Source organism: Leptosomus discolor, chromosome 6, assembly GCF_034619465.1.
Source record: "Leptosomus discolor isolate bLepDis1 chromosome 6, bLepDis1.hap2, whole genome shotgun sequence".
Taxonomy (NCBI): Eukaryota; Metazoa; Chordata; class Aves; order Leptosomiformes; family Leptosomidae; genus Leptosomus; species Leptosomus discolor.
In genome coordinates, this window is record NC_141396.1 from 52,501,202 (window position 1) to 52,521,489 (window position 20,288).

At 35.4% G+C, this 20,288-nt stretch overlaps 1 protein-coding gene across 2 annotated transcripts in view; it reads right to left on the reverse strand.

Moving 5' to 3' along the window:
• Positions 1-374: 374 nt before the first annotated feature.
• CUL2 (cullin 2) overlaps positions 375-20,288 on the reverse strand; it is a 53,180-nt gene continuing 33,266 nt past the window's right edge. The window contains exons 12-22 of one of the 2 annotated variants that reach the window (XM_086467436.1): positions 18,855-18,962; positions 16,494-16,553; positions 15,983-16,111; positions 15,791-15,877; positions 15,133-15,285; positions 14,668-14,745; positions 10,987-11,053; positions 9,593-9,795; positions 7,007-7,108; positions 6,165-6,281; positions 375-780 (exon numbers count right to left, since the gene is read on the reverse strand). In XM_086467436.1, the coding sequence (XP_086323562.1) occupies positions 649-780; positions 6,165-6,281; positions 7,007-7,108; positions 9,593-9,795; positions 10,987-11,053; positions 14,668-14,745; positions 15,133-15,285; positions 15,791-15,877; positions 15,983-16,111; positions 16,494-16,553; positions 18,855-18,962 (1,236 nt within the window). In that variant the 3' untranslated portion in view covers positions 375-648. Of the gene's footprint in view, positions 781-6,164; positions 6,282-7,006; positions 7,109-8,886; positions 9,155-9,592; positions 9,796-10,986; positions 11,054-14,667; positions 14,746-15,132; positions 15,286-15,790; positions 15,878-15,982; positions 16,112-16,493; positions 16,554-18,854; positions 18,963-20,288 lie in introns of those variants that run through there. The other variant, XM_086467437.1, reaches the window with a different exon arrangement.

Here is a 20,288-nt window from a genome sequence, read left to right on the forward strand (position 1 = left end):
CTGGTATTCAGTTTTATATAAATTAGTTCTTATGTCAGATCTACTTCTGAGGTTATCCAAAATCCAAACACATAACATTATTTTTACTCTTCCAGGTCTGAATAATATTTACAGACATTAATGCTTTATCCATTTCTACAATCATTCCAGACACATTATATAACTTTATTTTTTTATTTGACAAGCAGCAGTATCATGTTCGGGTTTTTTTTTTTTTTTTACATTTTAATGTAGATACAATTATTAGGTTATCTGTCATATTACAATATTTAGGTTTTCTGTTTTTGTGTGGTTTTTTTTTTTTTTACTTTGTCTTAAGATACATTAAAAAACATCAACTGCAAACGTGAAAGGGAAGGGGGGGGGGGAAAAAAAAGCATGGTACCCAACCAATTTTCCACATTTCAGCAATACTTCACTCATTCTTTTAGTAAAGTTTTAAGAAATGTCATAATGACATGAGCTTGAAATATCTATAGGCATTTTCTTTGACGCTCATGACATGGCACTGGTGATGTTGTAAACAGCAGAAAAACAGGGGCTGCCAAGTGACCAATTATGGAGGCACAGGCCTGCCTCTTCCCACAGGAACACACCAAACAGTGACAGCAATGATCTCCTTACAATCATACCTGCAGGATAGCAACATCATGCTACATAGCTGTACTCGTCTGCAGAGGCCTGGCTTCGCTCTATGTACTGTTTGTCTATCAGAACTTCAATACACTTCTTAATCATGCTGATACTTGGGTTAAATCTAGCTCTTGATTGGCTAATTACCTGCAAAAGACAGACACATTTTTATGTTATTTTATTTATGACAGTTATAAGTGCTGTAGAAATATTTGCTAAGGCCTTTAAGGCAAATTCAGAATATTTTTCTTTTAAAGACAGGATTAAATGAACCTCAAATAATTCATTTATAACAATCAAGAAAGCATCTCTATACATTAGTGTCAGGACACAAACTGCTCAGCTCGTCGGTTTCATTTGGCTGTATGTTAGCCAGATCTTTTTCCTCTTGCTTGCTTCATTTATCACAGTACGATTAATATTCAGGTTAAAAATTAATCTAATATTAACACAGTTCATCACTATTATCTCAGTTTAAGCAAAGCAAAAAAGTAAAACCATATATGCCTTTCCATGCTGGCTTTGCTAACTGACTTCTCTTCCTAGACTAGGTAGGCCCCTTTTACTTCTGATTATGTACTTTCATTGTTCTAGAATACTTAATTTATGGACTCACAAATAATTTATGGACTCTCAAATGCCTGAATAATGTGTTAATCGCAGTTTTCATAATAATTTATACAATTCTGAATGGTTAAATTTCACTTGTTTGTGTTTTTCAAAACTACCTCAAGTTCAACACAATTTTCTTCTCATCCATCACCACTTTCATTACGATAAAAAGATAGAGAATACATTTTCATTTAATAAAGATTTGAGAAACCTGTGTTTTCTTCATAGCACTAAAAAGACATGTTTAGAAGGCATGTAAGGAGGTACACAGCAAATTACCAAAAAGTCTGACTATAATGTCACAGCAAGACCTTGTTCATTTTTGAATAGTACAGTTCAAATATATTAAAAATGCAACCTATGCTAAGAGATTCTACTGCACAAGACAATCAAATTCATAAGAAAAAATAACACTTCTTTTTCAGGAAATTTGCTGAAAAGCCTTAGATGGCACTTTCAATCACAAAAGACACAGCCCAAGTGGTGATAATTTTGTAAAGTTACACTACTTCATTGCTATTGCAGCTGCTACAATGAGCTGTGAGTTGGATTTGTTGGTTTTTGTCTTAAGTTCCAGCCCATGGAGGGCTATATACCTGGTCCTGGAAGGCACTCGAACTGCTCAGCTGCCTGGAAGGTGTAAATGGAATCCCCCTGCCACTGACCTCCTTTCCTACAGTTTGAGAACATCAGGATGAACCTCTCTTTCTTCAGCCACTGAAGATAGACCTATGATTCGGTGAGTTCCATCTGGCTATGCTGGAATTTTGTAATACATACAGTAAAAAACTATTAATTGTAAAAACAAATCTATATGTGCATTGCGGAAGAAACTGACACTGCAGGCAAAACTTTAGATGTCTCTTAATAGTTCTCAGTTTTGCCCATTCTCTTGTAGAAAAGAGGAAGAAAGAGAAGGAAATGCTGTGCAGTAACAGAATATGCATACCTATTACCTTGGAAAATTTTTCAAAAAGATCTTACTACTCAAGTATCACAATATTTTTTGCCTGCAGTTTCTCTGTAAAGAAAGTCATTTTTGTTTCAGCTGGATTTCCTGTTTTCTTTACAACTTTTCTTGGCTGGCTTTGTCCCAGCTCTAGAGCTTGCTGGAGTCCTCTGTGAGCCAACAGAACTCACCAGGTAGAACTCACCCAGCAAAGCAAACAAAAAGCTCAAAAGAGTGAGTTTTGTTGGGCCAGCAGCCAAGGGTCTGGCACATTCCACAGCAGTACAAGAGAAGAAACTTGGTGCTAACAAGGTAATAGATTTAACCTAACTTCAGCCCTGCACTCAAACTGATTGTCATCATTATACTTTATGTATTTACTTAGGACAGAGAGAACAAAAGATAAAATTATGCATTGGTAAGTTTATTTTGGCCTTATAAAAGATAACAAAAATAAGAAGGACAGACAGAAATACCTGAAGTTTGGAATAAAAAAAACTGCATTGACCTTTCCCCCCCAGCTACTCCCTCTAACCTTACTCATTTAAGGGAAAGGCGACCTTGTCCTGCAAGCAACTGCAGCATGGAGCCAAAACTGAATCTATCAGGGCATATCTAACACAGTTCACAATCCAGCAAAGACCACATGCTGACATATGCAGGTCTACCAATGGCCTTCAGTATTTTCTTGGACATCTCACACTAAATGAAATGTGGTGCTGTAGTCTGCTAGAACCAGAGCTAACTACGTTAAGGCTAGGAATCTTTTAATTGTATCTCTACCAACAGTATAATGCTGCCTTTATATCTCAGAAAAAAAATATTAATGAGGTGATGTCCTAGGTTACAGTGTAAAATGTGCCCAAAAAAGTATTCTATTACCATCTTCAGGAGCTGGTGAGACCAGGTGGGGCGGTGCTCCCTGCCTCCCCCCTCTGGACTATCTCCTGTTAACGGGCACAACAATGCCTTATCGCCTGACCCATCGATAACTCCCTCCTGGACTATCTCCTGTTAAGGGCCCATCAAGGAACTGCCTCACGACTCCCCATCCCATTGTGAGCTGCTCCGCCCGGGGGGAAGGAGCCAAGCAGTCCATGCCAAATAAAAACTGAGATCTCCAACACCCTAGCAGCCTTCTGCCACTGGATTCCCGGAGGAGGTTTTTTCCCCCCACTGGAGTTCCAGAGGACAAGAGCTACCTGCCTACCACTGGACCTTCGGAGGAAGACCAGCCCCTTTTACAAGATCGCTGCTTCAACAGAACTACATCCATCGCTTCAGGAGGACTGCAGCCAGCATCTTATCGGACTGCTACTGCCACCCTAACAGGGTGTCAGGTTGTATTCCTGACTCTGTCAGTGTAAATCAGTGGGTTGTTTTTTTTTTTCCCTGCCTTGTGTTTTTTATATATATATATTAGTAAAGAACTGTTATTCCTATTCCCCATATCTTTGCCTGAAGGCCCGTTAATTTCAAAATTATAATAATTTGGAGGGAAGGGGGTTGCATTTTCCATTTCAAGGGAGGCTCCTGCCTTCCTCCGCAGACACCTGTCTTTCAAACCAAGACAGGTGAGAAAATATCAACCATTCATAGTAAACAGACTTCCTTCCAAAAGGTTTATTCTTACTCCTCAAGAAGTCAGACTAGAAATTTTAAGTGAATACATTATATATACGTATATAAACATCATTACAAAAGGAACAATGTCACCATAATTAGTGTAGCAATATCACAAATGAATGTTCTAATAAATAAAAAGGCTCTTAACAGTAAATCAAATCTTACTACAAGGCTAACGGGAAAAAAAGAAGGAAGTTGGACAGCTAAGAATTTGGTTAGGCGTAGTCTAAAATTTTCACAGAAGTGATGGTTATTCATTTTTTAATAAAGGTCAGTCTAGTGAGAACGCTGAGCATGTTTAACTCAAAACCACATGGCAGTTTGGCCTTATTCACACAACATGAAGCAAAACAAGTTACTGTAAAATTTCCACTTCACATGAGATTTTCATCTTTGTGTTTAAGGATTAGCTATACAAAAATGTGTCTCTCCACAATTTGCTTTAAAACCTGGCAATAAGTTCTCAAGTGCCTAAGAGTACATCTGTATCACAGACTGTAAAGAAGACATTTTAAAGAATCAAGCTCAGGACCCAGTAACAGTTTAGCTGAGGCAGCATGGAGATTGGCATAAATTAATTCAGAGTGCAAAAAAGAAGGAAAAATTAACCCTAGGGGATTTTTGTACTGCTTCACCTTATTGCTTGAAGTTTCACAATTGCTCATTTAAGGCTACATTGGGTCCCCGCACTACACTGCAGAATAGGTACCAATTATTTAGAAGCTTAGCCATGTTTTAAATGCTCTAATCCATCTAGGATGTAAGTCGTATTCAAAATAGAGAACTAAAGACTAAATTATAAAGGATATGACTTTCAAAAGTGTCATAAATTTAGTTAAAAGCTAAGGTAAAAAACCAATACTAGTGGACACTGCTGATGATAGATAAATGGAGTACCAACTTTACTCTCTACTTAGTTTTTTAACTGAGTAACAATCAAAATATCCACCTTTCTTGCAAAGCGTGAAAAAGGCTATTAATCACATTATTCTGTGACAGCTAAATACTGCAGAGGTGTGTCAGATAGTACTCCCTGAGTTAAACAAAGGAAGAAGCAACTAGAAAGGATTTTTTGTTTCCAAAATACAAAAATTTGTGATCTATTCCACCACTATAAAATGGTCCCAAGCAAAGTTTACTTTAAAAACTTTTTCTAAGAATTTGAGATCAGGGTGAAAAAGGTATTTTCAAAGATGAAACCTACCATTTCCTCATTTTACCTGTAAATTCTTACAGGATTTCATCATAATTGCAGGCATGATTTAAGTAACAGGAAACCAAATAACCACAGATTTCGAAAATAATCAGGACCTACGTTGCCTCATCTTTTAGGTATTCAAAATCAGATTTCTTAAATTAAGCTTGCTTTCAGAGTATTTGTGTCCATGCACTTTTTCAAAACCTTTAAGATGTCTCACATTCCAAGTTCTGTGCTTATAAGCTCCCTGTAACTGTTTATTTTTTTTAGGAAATAAAAAGTGGTGGGTGTGGTAAACTGTTTCTTCCATCACCACAAGATGGAGAGCATACAGCGGATCTCAAAATGACTGAACGCCTCTCCACCTCCATGCTCAAAATGGCCAAATAAAGCAGGAATCTTTACTGCCTCTCCCACCAGACCGCTCTGAGGCTATCCAGCACAGCTCAGGAGACACAAGAATGAATTAGACTGAAGAATGAATGCCTTGGAAGGCTGAGAAAAGTAAAACTGGGAAGTGGCTGGTAGGAGCAAAGGTTAAGTTGGAATAAAAAAATACAGTTAGGCAGACAGCTAGCATAGATGGGAAAGTGGGAGAAAAATCAAAAGAAATAGCACTTCCTTCCCAGCCAGTCTGTGATAGTTCACAGATCATTAATTTAGAATCTAAAAATTCTAGACTACTGTACTGCTGAATACAAAAGGCAGATTAAGAAGTGCACATCTACATACTCAGTTAACTTTTAAAATTTAAGACATAAATTAGAATAAAATCACAGTTAGAGCTCAAAATTGGCTAGGTGCTTCTGTCGAAATTCCATTCTTAGCATATCTATACTCAGGTTTTCAACTGAACTTGCAGCTCTGGCAATGATTCTTACAGGATACAACATCTGTCAGCATAGAACCAGGCAACAGGAAAGAGCAAGCACAGAGGCACCTAACGCTTTAGTGCTGAGACACAGTTACAAGATTGAGGGATCACAGCTAGTGCTCCAATACTGCAGTTCAAAGTAGACTTCAATGAAATTCTCACTAATTTCACTGAGGTATTTGTTTTGACATGGGAGAGTTCTGTGTCAGATTTTTTTACTCAACTATCCTTAAGATTTTCATCAAGTCATGCTTAAGAGGATTTTATCTTACCTCCTGAATAAGAGCATTATGTCGCAACACTTTACGCGCTTTCATGATACGGACTATAGCAGCTTGAAGATACATTTTCCTGTCTTCATCTACAGCACTTCTGGTCTGCTCCATCTCCTGTGATACATGAAGAACGTTAATGCTTAAAATATAATCAGATCAATAAACACGTCATAAAAGTACCCTGAATCTATACTTTTTACTTTATTGAAAGTTGTCGATTATTGCAAAAATCTAGGCGAAGTTCAAAACCAGTCAAAGTACTTCCATAAATCAAGAATACCAGGCTTCAGGAAAGTCAGCAGGAAGGTAGGAGGAGAGACATGTAAGCCAGTGTTTTTGCTTGGGAGAAAGGCAGGCAGAATTTACTACAATGTATTGAGTTTGGCAGCATATGCATCTCTTGTACAAAATTCTGTGTCTTCGGAGATACACAGGGACACAGATTATCAATACTGGAGGTAATTTTAGTTGCCAAAGGACACAAAACCATAGGAAAACAGAGTTCATTGGTTCCGCTGTTCCTGGAACAAGCTGCTTGTTTCGTACCACCAAAAAAGTCTCATTAGATAAGGCCAGCTAAATGTCAATCCCATTTGGGACAAGAGGAATAGCTCGTTTATCTCTTTCTTCTACTTTCTTATTCCCTGTTCCATCGTCTCCTGCCTATATTTTAAGTACAAAAAAATTTGCACTGCTTAAACTTTAAACAATTTCTTTACTGTGATGTAAATCTTATACACAGGGACTCTTACATCTGCTTACACCAAACTAATACAACAAATTTGATTTTAGAAAAATAAGCTAAGCTGTTCAAGCTAGAAACACCAAAGAATACTTGCCTGTGGCGTATCTTTCTGCATTGATGTAGTAATTTTAAATTTTGTTCGTTTACTGCTGAAGTTCATATTTAATGAAAACGTAGACTCTGCCTCTATCTCTTCCTGCAATAAAGAATCTTTTTAAAAAATCAGAAACAGAACCAGAAAATGGTAACAATTTACTTTGAAAAAAATCACAGCTAGGGGCTTACACACAAACAATTTCAGATTTGTAGTTGAAAATTCTAAAATGCCACTTGAATCAAGGCAATTTTTTAAGCTAAAGTTTAACTAATCCAGAAATCAAGTTTACTTTAGAAAACACTGTAAAGAACTCTGACATACATTGATTTTGTTAACAAGCCAATATGATTAAAGCAATTTCTGTTTTAATACTTCAACAGCTTATCTTAGTTGCAAACACTCTCCATTTAAACTCATTTTCTCCCTGCAAAGAAAGTAGAATTTGCATTTATTTATGGTAGGACCTCAAGGAAGTGAGCTGTTACTTTCACAACTATAACTAATGTTGCCTTCCAGAACTTAAGGAAAAAACATCTAAGTATTTTGTTATGTTATAGCAGAAACAGTTGACAAACTGCAACTTCTACAGTTCCATATCTATCTGTATGCTTCTAATTTTTTCCTGTCAGAATCTCACTACTTTTCCACACGTAAAAGTCCATTTCTTTCAATAAATGGTAATGATTCCCTGCAGTCCAAACACCCTTATGTTCAACTAACAGTATGACCTGACTGAGCTTTGCAGTTTCCAGGCAAGAGTCTGGACACGCATTACCAATTTCCAGCAGAATAACATTACTGGGCTGCTTAGACTTTGGAATCTTGCCAAACCATGGCTGCCTCAAGCACAAATACTTTAGTAAACAGTCAGTATTTATCTAAATATATACTCAAAACATTAATTCTAATTTTCTATTCAGCAAAAAATATTCTTTATTATAACATTTTATAATATCTAGTCAGAGTATAGAAAATTTAACATGAAAAGGCAAAGATCAACAGCTTTAAAAAAATACAAGCTAACAAATTTTAGCATTATTCTGCTTACATGGTTGAGTATAAATCAAAATAAGTTGTGTTGTGCATGAACTCAAAAAGCATGATTCAAAGGAACCAATAAGGATTTTGCCCAAAGTTTCTTTTCTTTTTTTTTTTTTTTCTCTTTCAAAAAAAGAACAAGAGCACAGACTACAACATTTAACACACTGTACTTTTCTGCGTGGCTCGATACAGGTAAAGAGAAGTTAGTGTATTTAATTTCACTGCTTAAGCCACTAAAGTTCACTGGCTTATTCAACAAGTAAGCTGACATGACTGTGTACAGATCTGCTTTCACATTGCTGGATGGACTGCAAAGAAAACAGAATTAGCAGAGATGTTTGAATACAATAGCCTGGAAGTTAAAGAACCAGAAAATGCAGTGGTTAACACTAAAAGGTAAAAGGGCTGGAAGGCTATGCCATTCACTCTTCAGTGGCACGTGCTTAAAGAAATCATGCAAACCTTATACAACAGACATACATAAGTGTCTTAAATAATGGGCAACTTCCTAAGAGTATGAAAAATCTCACTGTTTTCTGTAATAGCTCCCAGTGTTCTATTTCACCCATGGTTTAACACACATCTTCCCAGCCACTGTTCCAACCTGAGCTCATTTCTAGATATTGGAAGCATGTCCTACGCTTCAGCCAAGCATCAGATCTTCCTCGTGATCTCACTTTCCATTTTCTACTATTTTCCTGGTTAAAAAAAAAAGCAGCTATCAGAGCAGCTTTGGGTTTTTTCTCATAAGGGAAGTGAACAGCTTATCTCAGTTTTCTCTGTCTGACACTGTCTGAGTAACAGCCCTTCTGGGCCAGCTGGAAGCACATGCTAAAGTCTGCATGGTACGCACAGGTATTTCCATGGTGTTTCTTAAATAATGGACATCTGTGCCCTTTGCCGTAGGGGAAAAAGGGTTAACTGGTTTCATGTAGGTCGTACAAAAGTATGAGGCAGTCAGAAACATCAACCGTTGCCTTAGACACAAACACAGCTCAGATATTCCTGGAATTCCATGAAACTCATGGAATGACAGTTTGGCAAATTCCAGCAAAAGTCCTCTCACACAAGCCCTCCTTGCTCTTTCCTCCTCCTGTAATCAGTCTGCAAGGAAGAACATGGTGGCTGTTACTTACAGTGTCTTAATCCCACAATTTTTTTCTAGGATCTCTGTACGACTCTGGTTTATTACTTGGGCCCCTTCCCAAGATTCAGTGCAGCTTTGAAAGTGATGCATTTAAAGAGTATTCCCGTCCAACAGCAGTGAGTCTGAAGCCATATGGATAAAACGCAACAGAAACAATAAGGAGTCCTAGCATTATTACCTTTTCGGCATACCACGCTGTTTAAGGCACAGAGATCCTATACAACACTCCTGTCTCTCTCCTTATAAACAGAGATTTATAATAGATCACAAGGGTCAATAATACAGTTTAGGAAAAACAGCAAACTGTGGATTCTTTTACATTAAAAAAAGCCCTCAACAAATACTAGAATCACAAGACTGAAAACATGAAACTTTTCCATATCATTACTGCATACCTTGTCTGAGTCATGGTTGATCATTTTGACATCAAGTAAGGACTTGATGGTTTTTGTCAGTTCCTTCTCATTCATTTGTGTACTATCCTGAAGCTCCTTGTAACCAACAGTTTCGCTGTTGTTGAAGGCAAGCAACACTGCCATTTGGTACGTTGTGACCATGGCTACATAAGGTTTGCACAAATAATTCATTTTTACTTCACCTGTAATGACACAAGTAGTATTTTATAATCTGATGGAATGTGCCAAAAAGTCATCTGAAGCCTAACTACTAGAGCTCCTTGTACATTTCCAGATATTCAGTTCATGCCTAAGTATGCATTTAGCACTTGGAACGGGAAGATGAAAACTGATGCTGTGAATTTACACACATAGAACATGGTCTGCAACAAAAAACCCTCTGATTAACTACAAAACCTGGAACAATAGTGTTTTCAATAAAAAAGGAAATATACAGTGTTGAATTTGAATAACGCAATATAATTTATAATAATTAAAAAAGGAAAATCCAAATAGCCTGAATACATTGCAATAGAATAAATAAACTTCAATTAGTAATAGCTCACACACAACAGTAATTACATGAAAGTTGTTCCAAGGAAAAGTGTTAAAAACAAGACAGAAGACTTGTCCATTAAAAGCTTTTCAGAATATTCTTATAACCTTTAAATTCCCCTGAAATTTTTAAAAAAAGGCACTGATGAGATCTGCCTGCAAACAGATTTAGATTTTCTGTGTGAAGGCGAGTGTGAGTTAAAGGCTACCTCCTACTATCAGAACTACATTTTCATTACATTATATTGTTGTACGCTAGCCTGGTTTTCACCTCCATGTAATACCTTGTGGTGCTCAGTTGTTAAAGCCTAACACTGAGAGCACTTGAAATAAAATATTATTGACTGATACTCACTAGATTAAACTACAATCTTATATATCTCTTCTAAGATCTTTTTACCATCTATTTCCAATTGATAAATATAAACATTATTAAATATATACATGTATTTACTTAGATACTTACGTATCTGAGTAAAATAGTAAAATATGCATTCTTAAAATTATTTAATATTCAGCTAAGGGACATCTGATACTACAGAAACAATTCCAGGCAATTGTTATTAACTCAGCAGTTCTGCAGTGCCATTCTGTAGTCAAGAACGTACAACTCTAGCTTTCCTTGGATTTAATAAATCACTGATAACATATGCAAGTTTACAAAACATAACTTTGGAAATACTGAGCAGCAAATATTAATGTATAATGCAAAATAAGTTGGCTGACTTTACATGCAACCTGAGCTTCCAACTTCAAAGCCTGTTGCCATTCGAAAAAGGCTTTTAACAAATAACTGTCAGTTGTAGAGAGCGTAAGTTTAGCAAAGCACTTATTTTTACCTGTACAAAGATAATGTAACCAAGTAAGCTTCCTTCCACTAAAATGCTGACTGTAAAATAATTCAAACTGCAAAACAAAATGGCCTTTAATTAGTCACACATATAACTACTTACAATAGCTTATTATCACACTACCACCCCAGTGACGAAAAACAGGTTTTATGTCCACCATATTGGAGGCAAATATTGCAGATCAATTCATGACAGCATTCTCCTTTAGAAGACCGGTGATGACTGAACATCAGTCATTTACTGAACTACTTAAACATATTAACATTAACATACCACTTGATGACTAAATCAAAAAGACTGTTGACACATTCATACTCTCAAAGCATAAAATACTGTAGTTAAACATTGTTCCAAAGTAGTATGAACTCCACTGAATTTAAAATAATTTCTAGGAGGTTTTAGCAATTAATCTTGTTGGGTTTTATTATTTTCTTCCTTCCAATTCCACAGGAAAACAAGTGTATTTTTACTTTTTCACCTTGGCGAAATCATTCTATATTCCATAGCTTTTCAGAAAATCCACTTTACTGAATTTTTTTAATAACATCCTTGAAAAAAACATAACTTTAGTTAACAGGTATTTCTCACAGTCAGCTACACATTGACTTTCATGAAAAATCTCATCTTACATTCCTGAACATATTTTTAGGAGGAACTCCAAAAGAGCAAGCTTGAAAGTGGGCAGGTTTTGCCACCTTCCAATTTGGATTCCAGGCTAGCAGAACTACACAGTTTGCAAACTTCTCAGATTCAAGAAGTGACTACAGATCCTCAAATTTCTGTTGAAACTTTCCAAAACCTATTTTCACCAAGAAGCACACATTTATGATTTAGGAAGTAGTATTTCAAAGTTGTGCTGACACCCAAAAATTGAAGCATCCCCTCAAAACCAGTATGTTAAGAATCTTACATGTAAAACTAGCATTAGCAGTAATGCTAAGTCCTTCCTTCTTTTTTTGATTTTGAAATTAATTTCTTGTGATTATGAGAAGCACTGCATCAATCATTCTGGAAAGCATTTTTTCCAGACATTTAAATTATACAAAGACAAACAAATATACATCAGAACAGGAATATGGGAAAAAACCCCTCTAAATAAGAAAAGGACTTAAAAACGACTTGAAAATTCTTCTTTAAGAAACAAAGGTTTTGGTTTTGTGCACGTGAAAATTAGCTACGCAGTTTGAAAACTGGCACTAAGGTGCACAAGTCTGGCTAATCTAAATGAGAACACTTTCCAGAAGACTCTAGGAATGCAATTCCTAGAAGATTCTTTCAGAAGTTATTTATGTACATTTAAATGTCATTTTCACCAACAGAGAATAAGAAAAGGAAAGGCATAAATGACCTGTGTGACAAGGAAAAAAAAAAAAAAAATCACATTTACAGAGAAGCAGCAAAATCTTATTCCCCTATTATATATAATCCATCAATCCTGCCATTCCTGGAAACTAGCAAGTACGTTCCTGGAAACTAGCAAGCAATGGAGAGAGAATAAGAAAAAGTCGTATGAAACAAAAGGAAGCACTGGATTTTGAAGAACAATTGACGATATTCCAGAATGTTTAAAAAACCCTTTGAGGACATTGCTTCTACATTACTTATTCTGTGAGCTAAACTGATACAGAAAAGTTACTCTAACAGAAAGGAAAAGAAGAATTTCTCCACAGACGGAAGTGGAAGTTCATGGCAAGGCTTGTAAAAATCAAGATTTTATTTTAACGTATGTAATATAAGAGTCTGATCATTTTGCTTGTAAGGAGAAATATATAATGGGGATTTTTAGTAGCATTTTAGTAGCTACAGAATTCTCTTCATTGTCCTCTGAAAATAACTGAAATTTGGCTGAAAATCCAACAGAAAAATGAAAATAAAAATCTGACCTTAATCTTATGTATTAGCCCTATAGCCAAGAGGAACAAATCAAACTCCACACATCAGCAAGATTAAAACCTTAGTTTTAATATTTAACCTTCTTTTTTTAAGAGAAAAATTCAGAAATTTTGGTCTCATACTTCCTATCTGAAAGAAACTGTGGCTTGCAGACTAATCCTAATTTAAGGTCTTAACTACTTTCTGGTAATGAGAAAAACTTACACAGATTGAAAGAACTTTTCCCTAAAAAGGGATCAAACCTCCCTAAACCCCACTAGCCTACACTGTACACATCAGTTTGGCTTACTCTGATTTGGTCTGGCAACTCTGATCAACATCAAAGGAACATGTGTAAAGGGGGACTTTCGACCTCTTTAACAACCAGGTGTTCCTCCACTCACAAGCTTATGTAGTATGAAAACCAGTATTTGTACACCATTCCCGTAAATATATATTTATATTATAGGAAGCTCCATCAGTCTTCGAGCCTGAAAAAGCTGCTAAACAGTTTGCCCATTTACAGAGGTGCTCCCATACTTCGGAGTGCAACTGCAAAATGTTATTTTCTTTCCAAATCCTGGCCAGAATCCTGAAACAACTCTCTCTTCATGGGTCAAATGATCGAATTCAACAGTAAAGACAAACTTTGTCAATTTTCCAAGACTCCCCAAGGTCATATTCTGTTCCTCTTTCCTCAGGGAATTATGAGTAAAATTTAGCATTAGCTCCAGCTAGGTGACACATGAATGTTTGCTTCTTTAAACTGGCAAAACAGTGATAGTTAGGCAACCCAGACTCTGAGATTCTGATATGCAAGTCCGTAACAATCTTCCAAATGAGACCCAACTGACAATACTCCTATTTTAAGCCCACAAAGAACACAAAAACGCCATCAATCACCTTCTGTGGATCCCATAGTATGTCTTGCAAACTACTATATTGCTAAAACCAAGTGCCACTTAATATAGTGGAAATAAAAGCAGAATAAATAGTTCTAATATTTTGTAATAAATTAAAAAGCTCCTTCACCACAGAAACAGACATTTGCCATTATAATTTACGTCAGATAGCAATTTAAGGTATAAAATGGCTTTAAAAAAATATGCAATGTCCAATAATATGGAATTTTTATTGCTTAAAATGTGCTTCACCATTAAATACACTTTAGTAAAGACTGACACATATATTTTATATTTTAACACAAACATTGTACAGGTAACATTTAGGACACAGTAATGTATTCAAAAGTAATAAAATATTCCACCTCCACAAAGCAGAAATAAGCACATAAAAAGATTATTTGGCCAAAGTAAAGCCTTTACTGCTTTGAGAATTTGCAAAATTAGCTTTACAGAAGTTTGCATGAAGCTTGACTTTGAATGGCTCCTACGAAACATGGGACAAGGAAAACCTGTATCTGCATTTCAATCTGCTATTAAATCTGTTCAGATTTAATATTAGAAACAAAATCTTCTTTTCTTTAAATATCAGGAATTTGTTTTAAAGCTAAGAATCAACCCAGTTAATTTGACTGTATTTATTAGTAACTCCCTCATCAACCACAAACTGTAGAAGAGAGATGTGAAAAATAAAGACAAGTTATGCAAATACATACATAAATTCAGTAGGTCGTTTGGGTGACCCTCCCAAATTTCATATGGAATTCAAACAGGATAGCCATGATTAACAAACAAAATGAAGCAGCTCAGGTTTTTCTCTGTTACAGTCATGATCTTTTATTGGGAGTTATTTCACATTTTCCACATGTTTACACAAAGCCTCCTACTAACCTACCATCTGTACACTTTTTTCCAGTTCCTGAGGAATTGCAAATGTAGAAGAAGGAGCCTGAGTCAGAGGCCATGCACCAGCCTAAAGTATCAAGAAAAAGAAAAGCATTAACATTTTCATACAACATATACTTTAACATAAAATAACACTATTAAACAGATCTATAGTGCATATTATACCATAAGACATTCAAGTAACACCAGAATTTTTACTGCTTATTTTTTACTGCTCATTATGCATACCCCACTGAGGTATTAATTCAAGACAAGAACATAAGGCATTTTACATCACTATTGTTTAGTGGATTAATTTTAAAAAGAAACACTAGGAAAAGAAATTATTCCACAATGATCACATGGCACCAGTCTGCATTTGAGAAGTATTCATAGGTAGAAAAATCATTCACTTGTTACCAAAACATAAAAATTAAGTGCAAATAATTCAATAGTAATAAACATACATTAGTACCTGTAGAACATATATCTGAAAACTAATTCCCAAATCTATAATCGTGTCCTGGTTTTTGATAAAGTTGTTGAATTTATTGTTGAGATCAGCACTAACACTCATGTCTGTATACATTCGATGGAGCTTGCTGGTAAATTCATAACCACAGGCTTGCTGTGAAGAAATATTGTAACAGTTTTCACAGTGAAAACAGCACTTACTATATAAATCATGCATATTCACTACTGAAATATGAAAATCTAGTCAGCAGAAATGTTGTTATACTATTTACAGAGAACACTAGTTACACTAGAAAACAAACATTATAAAAGAAAATTATCAGATTTATCTTAATTTCACTTTCCATGTATTGATTCATATGAAAAATGTTATTTCATAAACTAGCTCTATCTTTCAATTTTATGAAAGTCCTCAGTACTTTTGTAATGTAAATATGAGTTATTTGAACACACTTAATAAAACTACCCAAAACCTCATAAAAATCCCAAATGCCTAGGTGATAGTTGACCATAGACTACCAAGAAACTAGTTTTTCCTTTCAGCCATTGGAAACAGGATCTACTGATTGCTAAGTTACCTCTGACACCCTCTGCTGCTCCCTCTCAACATTACATACTCCCCTGTTTGTTTATTCTGCATTACAAGAATATTATATTACCTTTAGTTTATTAATCATGGCTTCTTCAGAATCCATAGACATAGACAAACCATGAATTAATCTTTTTGCCAACATTCTGGCATAGAACTGCATAAAAAAAAATCAGATACGAGGATTTTTAAAAGCATAACCACATTGCTCAAGTACACTTTAAATGTAACATTTTAACAGTTACTGAATATCAGAAGTTACCTTTTGGAATACATCTTTGTCATCAATGTATTTGAAAACAGTAATGAAACTTGTAAGTTTGTCTTCTACTTCATTCTCTGTCATGCCTTTTGCTGATTTCTTCAACAAGTTGTCACAGTACTTGGCCAGCTCAAGTTAGAAAAAGAAAAAAAACAAACCCAAACCTACTTGTCAAGCTTGAGAACGAATGTATGTCAAGGTATTCCAAACATCTACACAAAAGTTTAAGCATGAAATATGTCACAGTCTGATGTTCTATTACAAGGGCTGTATTCATAGGTAAACAATACATACTACATCCACAGAAAATACAAATTTTATGTAAAAAATTACAGCTGCACCAATTTTGCACACCCAGAAAACATGTGTGCAGGTTAAGTTATTTATTACTGCTGAAATACACACCTGAGGCAGTGTGAGGAATGGATATTCATGTGATGGACCCTATGCCCATTCATTTGACAGTTATAAAAAAGTATTACTACTTTCTAGAATAATATATATCACTTACCAACTCAGGTGCTTTGCAGATCGACTTGGGCTCCCTATAGTTAACTACTGATGTCAAAGCCTACATAGGAACATAGAGCAAAGATGTAAATGACTTAAAACTTTTCTTTTATGAAATTTGAAGAAATCAAAAAAATATTCAGGGCAAAGACCACCTAAGACTGAAACTGAACTACACAAAAGAGGATCATGAAGAATCAATGAATAAAAGGGTTTTAACTACTGCTCTGTGAGAATTTGTGTTGAACATTTTAAAGCTGAGATTTAACTAAAAGCTAATTGCAGAAAGCAGGAGAACAAATTAAGTTCTGATTAGAAACTTAAAGTGTAAAAGTATGAAGTCTTTGGTATACAGCAATATGTATGGTCCAAAAGTATGGATGGAAAGAAACTGAGGAATAATTGCAGATAAAGCAGATTTGAGCAGCAGCACATCAACAGCAGCTTACATCAACAATGTGTATCTTGACCTGAAAAACATACATGGTGTGCTCATAACAGTAAGAAAGGAAAGATCTTTTAGTTGTCGGATTTTCTGATAGACTAAAAAGGAGAAAAAATATTGTTGAAAGTGGAAATCCAAAGCAGTGCAACACAGAAAACATGGTAGCTGAAGAAAACCTGAATTTGACAAAAAAGGAAAGCAAGGAGATAATCACAGAATATCAGAGGTTAGAAGGGACCTCGAAAGATCATCTAGCCCAACCCCCCTGCCAGAGCAGGGCCACCTAGAGTAGGTCACACAGACAATGGCACTTTAGAACTGGAAATTGTAAACAAAGATATCAGAATCATCATGATTAGTTTCTAAACTACAGATCACATTCAAATTTACGTTTTAAACTAACTCTGAACCAAAAACATTGCCTGACCATACCTCCTAGGAATTATAGTTTCTTCTATGGAAGGAAAACATTATTATTATTATACAGAAGAACTGAAAAGCAACTATTCTGTGCAATGCCTTGACATTCCAATATTTGATAACAGGTCCCTAGAATCCCTGTAAGAAAAGGAATGCATGACTTGACAAGAAATATGAAACTCTTTGAAGCTTAGAGCACTCTTGTGCAATAATACTGGAAGCAACAACGGCAGTTTTGATATCCACCATGAAAAACTGACAGTAGATTAAGATTCTAAATACTGATTGTAACAAAGACCACAGAAGTGAAGAATTGATGTATCTAAGGAAAAAGTACATCGCTTATGTGGCAGCAAATGTAGTTCTCAATCTCGTATTACTCCACCTTCTGGTACACAACATTAATTGCAATTGAGACAGAAATGTATCGGTACTGAAATAAGTATTTGTTTTAAAATACTAAATAATTATTTTATGAATATCACAAATACAGATGGGTAACTACTATTTATATTATTGCTGGTATCTTCATCACTAAATCTTCCCAGATTAACCTTGGCTAAGAACTATCACAGCTTAGACAACAACCCTAACTACAAACTGCAATTACTGTAAACACCACAAAAGAGCAATGAAATGTACACATGCATCCTATGACAGGAAGTTATAGACAGGAAAGTACAAAGTGCACTGTCTAGGAAAGACAGAAGGATACAAGTGGGAAATCAAAAAATGGGTTAGATAAAATGTACTTTTTTAAGGAGCCATTCAATCCCTCAAGAGCCCAGGCATATTTTACAGGATTTAATAACATTCATAATAATAGTGAATGTTAGTTGTTGTTAATATATTAATATAACCTATAATTATAAATTATATAACCACAGCAACGATTAGAACTGTTATCTGAAATACCTCCATGGCTATGCATTTCAAAGAAAAAAGCGGCAAGCCTCTTTTGCTAAGCAGGCTTACTTAACTGCAAGTGCAGTTCTCTCCGGGCAAAAGTTAGCTATCGTGACAGTGACTGAAGTAATGTAAGTTTCCAGATATTCTTTGTAGTCAACTTCAAAAATCTAAATAAAGCTTCTATGTAAGTAATGCTATCAGCATTTAGATTTTAAACATTATGGCAGCAAGCAAATTCAAGTGCAAATGCATGTTAAGAGTCACCAAACTTCCCCAAACCCATAATTTGTCTATTTATTATCTGCACTTAAATTTACATTAAGTGGCTCACCTACATTTTTATGTTTTAAATTATGAAAAGAAAGCTCTTTCTTTCAGAAAACATTGAAGTATTAAAGTGGTTTGCTTTGTAAGTATCTTCTCCCTTAACACAGGATTGTCTTTTGTTCCACTGCATTTCTAAACTAGAAAAACTGCCTAAGAATTCTATCTTTGAACATGTATTGATGTCCTGAAGAATTCTGGTGAGCTTGAGACAGGGTCCTGCATTTTGTTTTCCAATGCTTTTTCTACTTAAGTAAAAGTTACCTTGTCAAGGGCACTCATAAAGTGTTGATCACCATTCAAAACAGTGTTGATGAGTTGAACAAATTTACTATGTACTTCCAAAACTGATTCCACAAACTGAGTTGGCATCTAAAAAAGGTGGATAAAACAGAAAGCAAGTTAGTGAGAAACGTAGTATTACCTACACACAAACATATCTGTGTTAGTTGTACATTTTTTCCCTGATTATTCTTTTTATTATAAGTTACAATTATAGCAATTAAGTCTGAAAGGATTGATTCTGCATTGTTGTATGTTACACCACGGGGCTTGAGCATGTTTTGGAAATAAAAAGTCTATGGCTACATTTACAGCCCTGCTATCAAACAGATTTGAGTCTATACTGCTCATGCTGTCTAATCTTTTCCATCATACCCTAAAATCCTTTAGTATTCCTTTCAAAAATGATTAACGCTAACATGTAAATACAGCAATCAAGCCAAAAACCCACTGAAATAAACTGCTGCCTTTCCTACACACTGACTTCAGAGACAGAGATTCCGGATGAATCCTTTGAATTTTCCTACGTAGGACAGTTAACAACCAAATTTCGTGTGCCACGTTTCAGCACAGCATTTTGTATAGAAATGACTGATATGAATTAGAGGAGTCCCTAACACACAAGCTGGCAGGCAGCAATGCAACAGCGTGCCATGCACTGGCCGCATCACATGACTCCCCAAGTGCATTCTCAGGTCACACACTAAAAATGTGTTGATGGCAAAGCACTTAATCCTCAGAGTGGAACAAGTATTTCACATTTCGAATTTATCTACAGAAGGCTGTGAATTTTCATCATCCTCATGACTCTGCATTCATTTCCCTGTGTAGACACTATTAGGTTGAAAGAACATGCTCAATAAACTTAAATAATTTGAAAGCAAAGTATACTAATAAAGACTTCATTCTCCTTTCAATATGCACACAGGAATTGTGGAAGAGTAAGCACTCCTGTGCAGTCAATAAAAGAGTGAATTTACAACAGTTCATATCTATGTATTATTAGAGACAGAAACACTGAAGGGCTAAAGTCACCATTCTAATGGGAGTACAGACCTAGATAGCAAGATCTATACATGTACAAATATAATGCCAAATGAAAGCTTGTTGGTTTGCTTATTTCTGAACAGCAATGCTAGAGGAACAAAAATGGAATTGAGTAATTTAAATACACATGAATTGAAAAAAGTTTAACACACTTTAGTAAAATAATTAAGCTACACTATTTTCAGAAATTACATGAAAATGTGAGACTAGAAAGCTACCAGTGAAAAACACCACACCGAAATCAGGACAGAATGTCAAGTTTTTACAAATAACATGTAACGAAACTAAATGGAATACTTGGTTCCTAACATACCAGAATGGCAAATGCCACTATGACTTAGAGAAATTCAGGAAAAAAAATACATACAT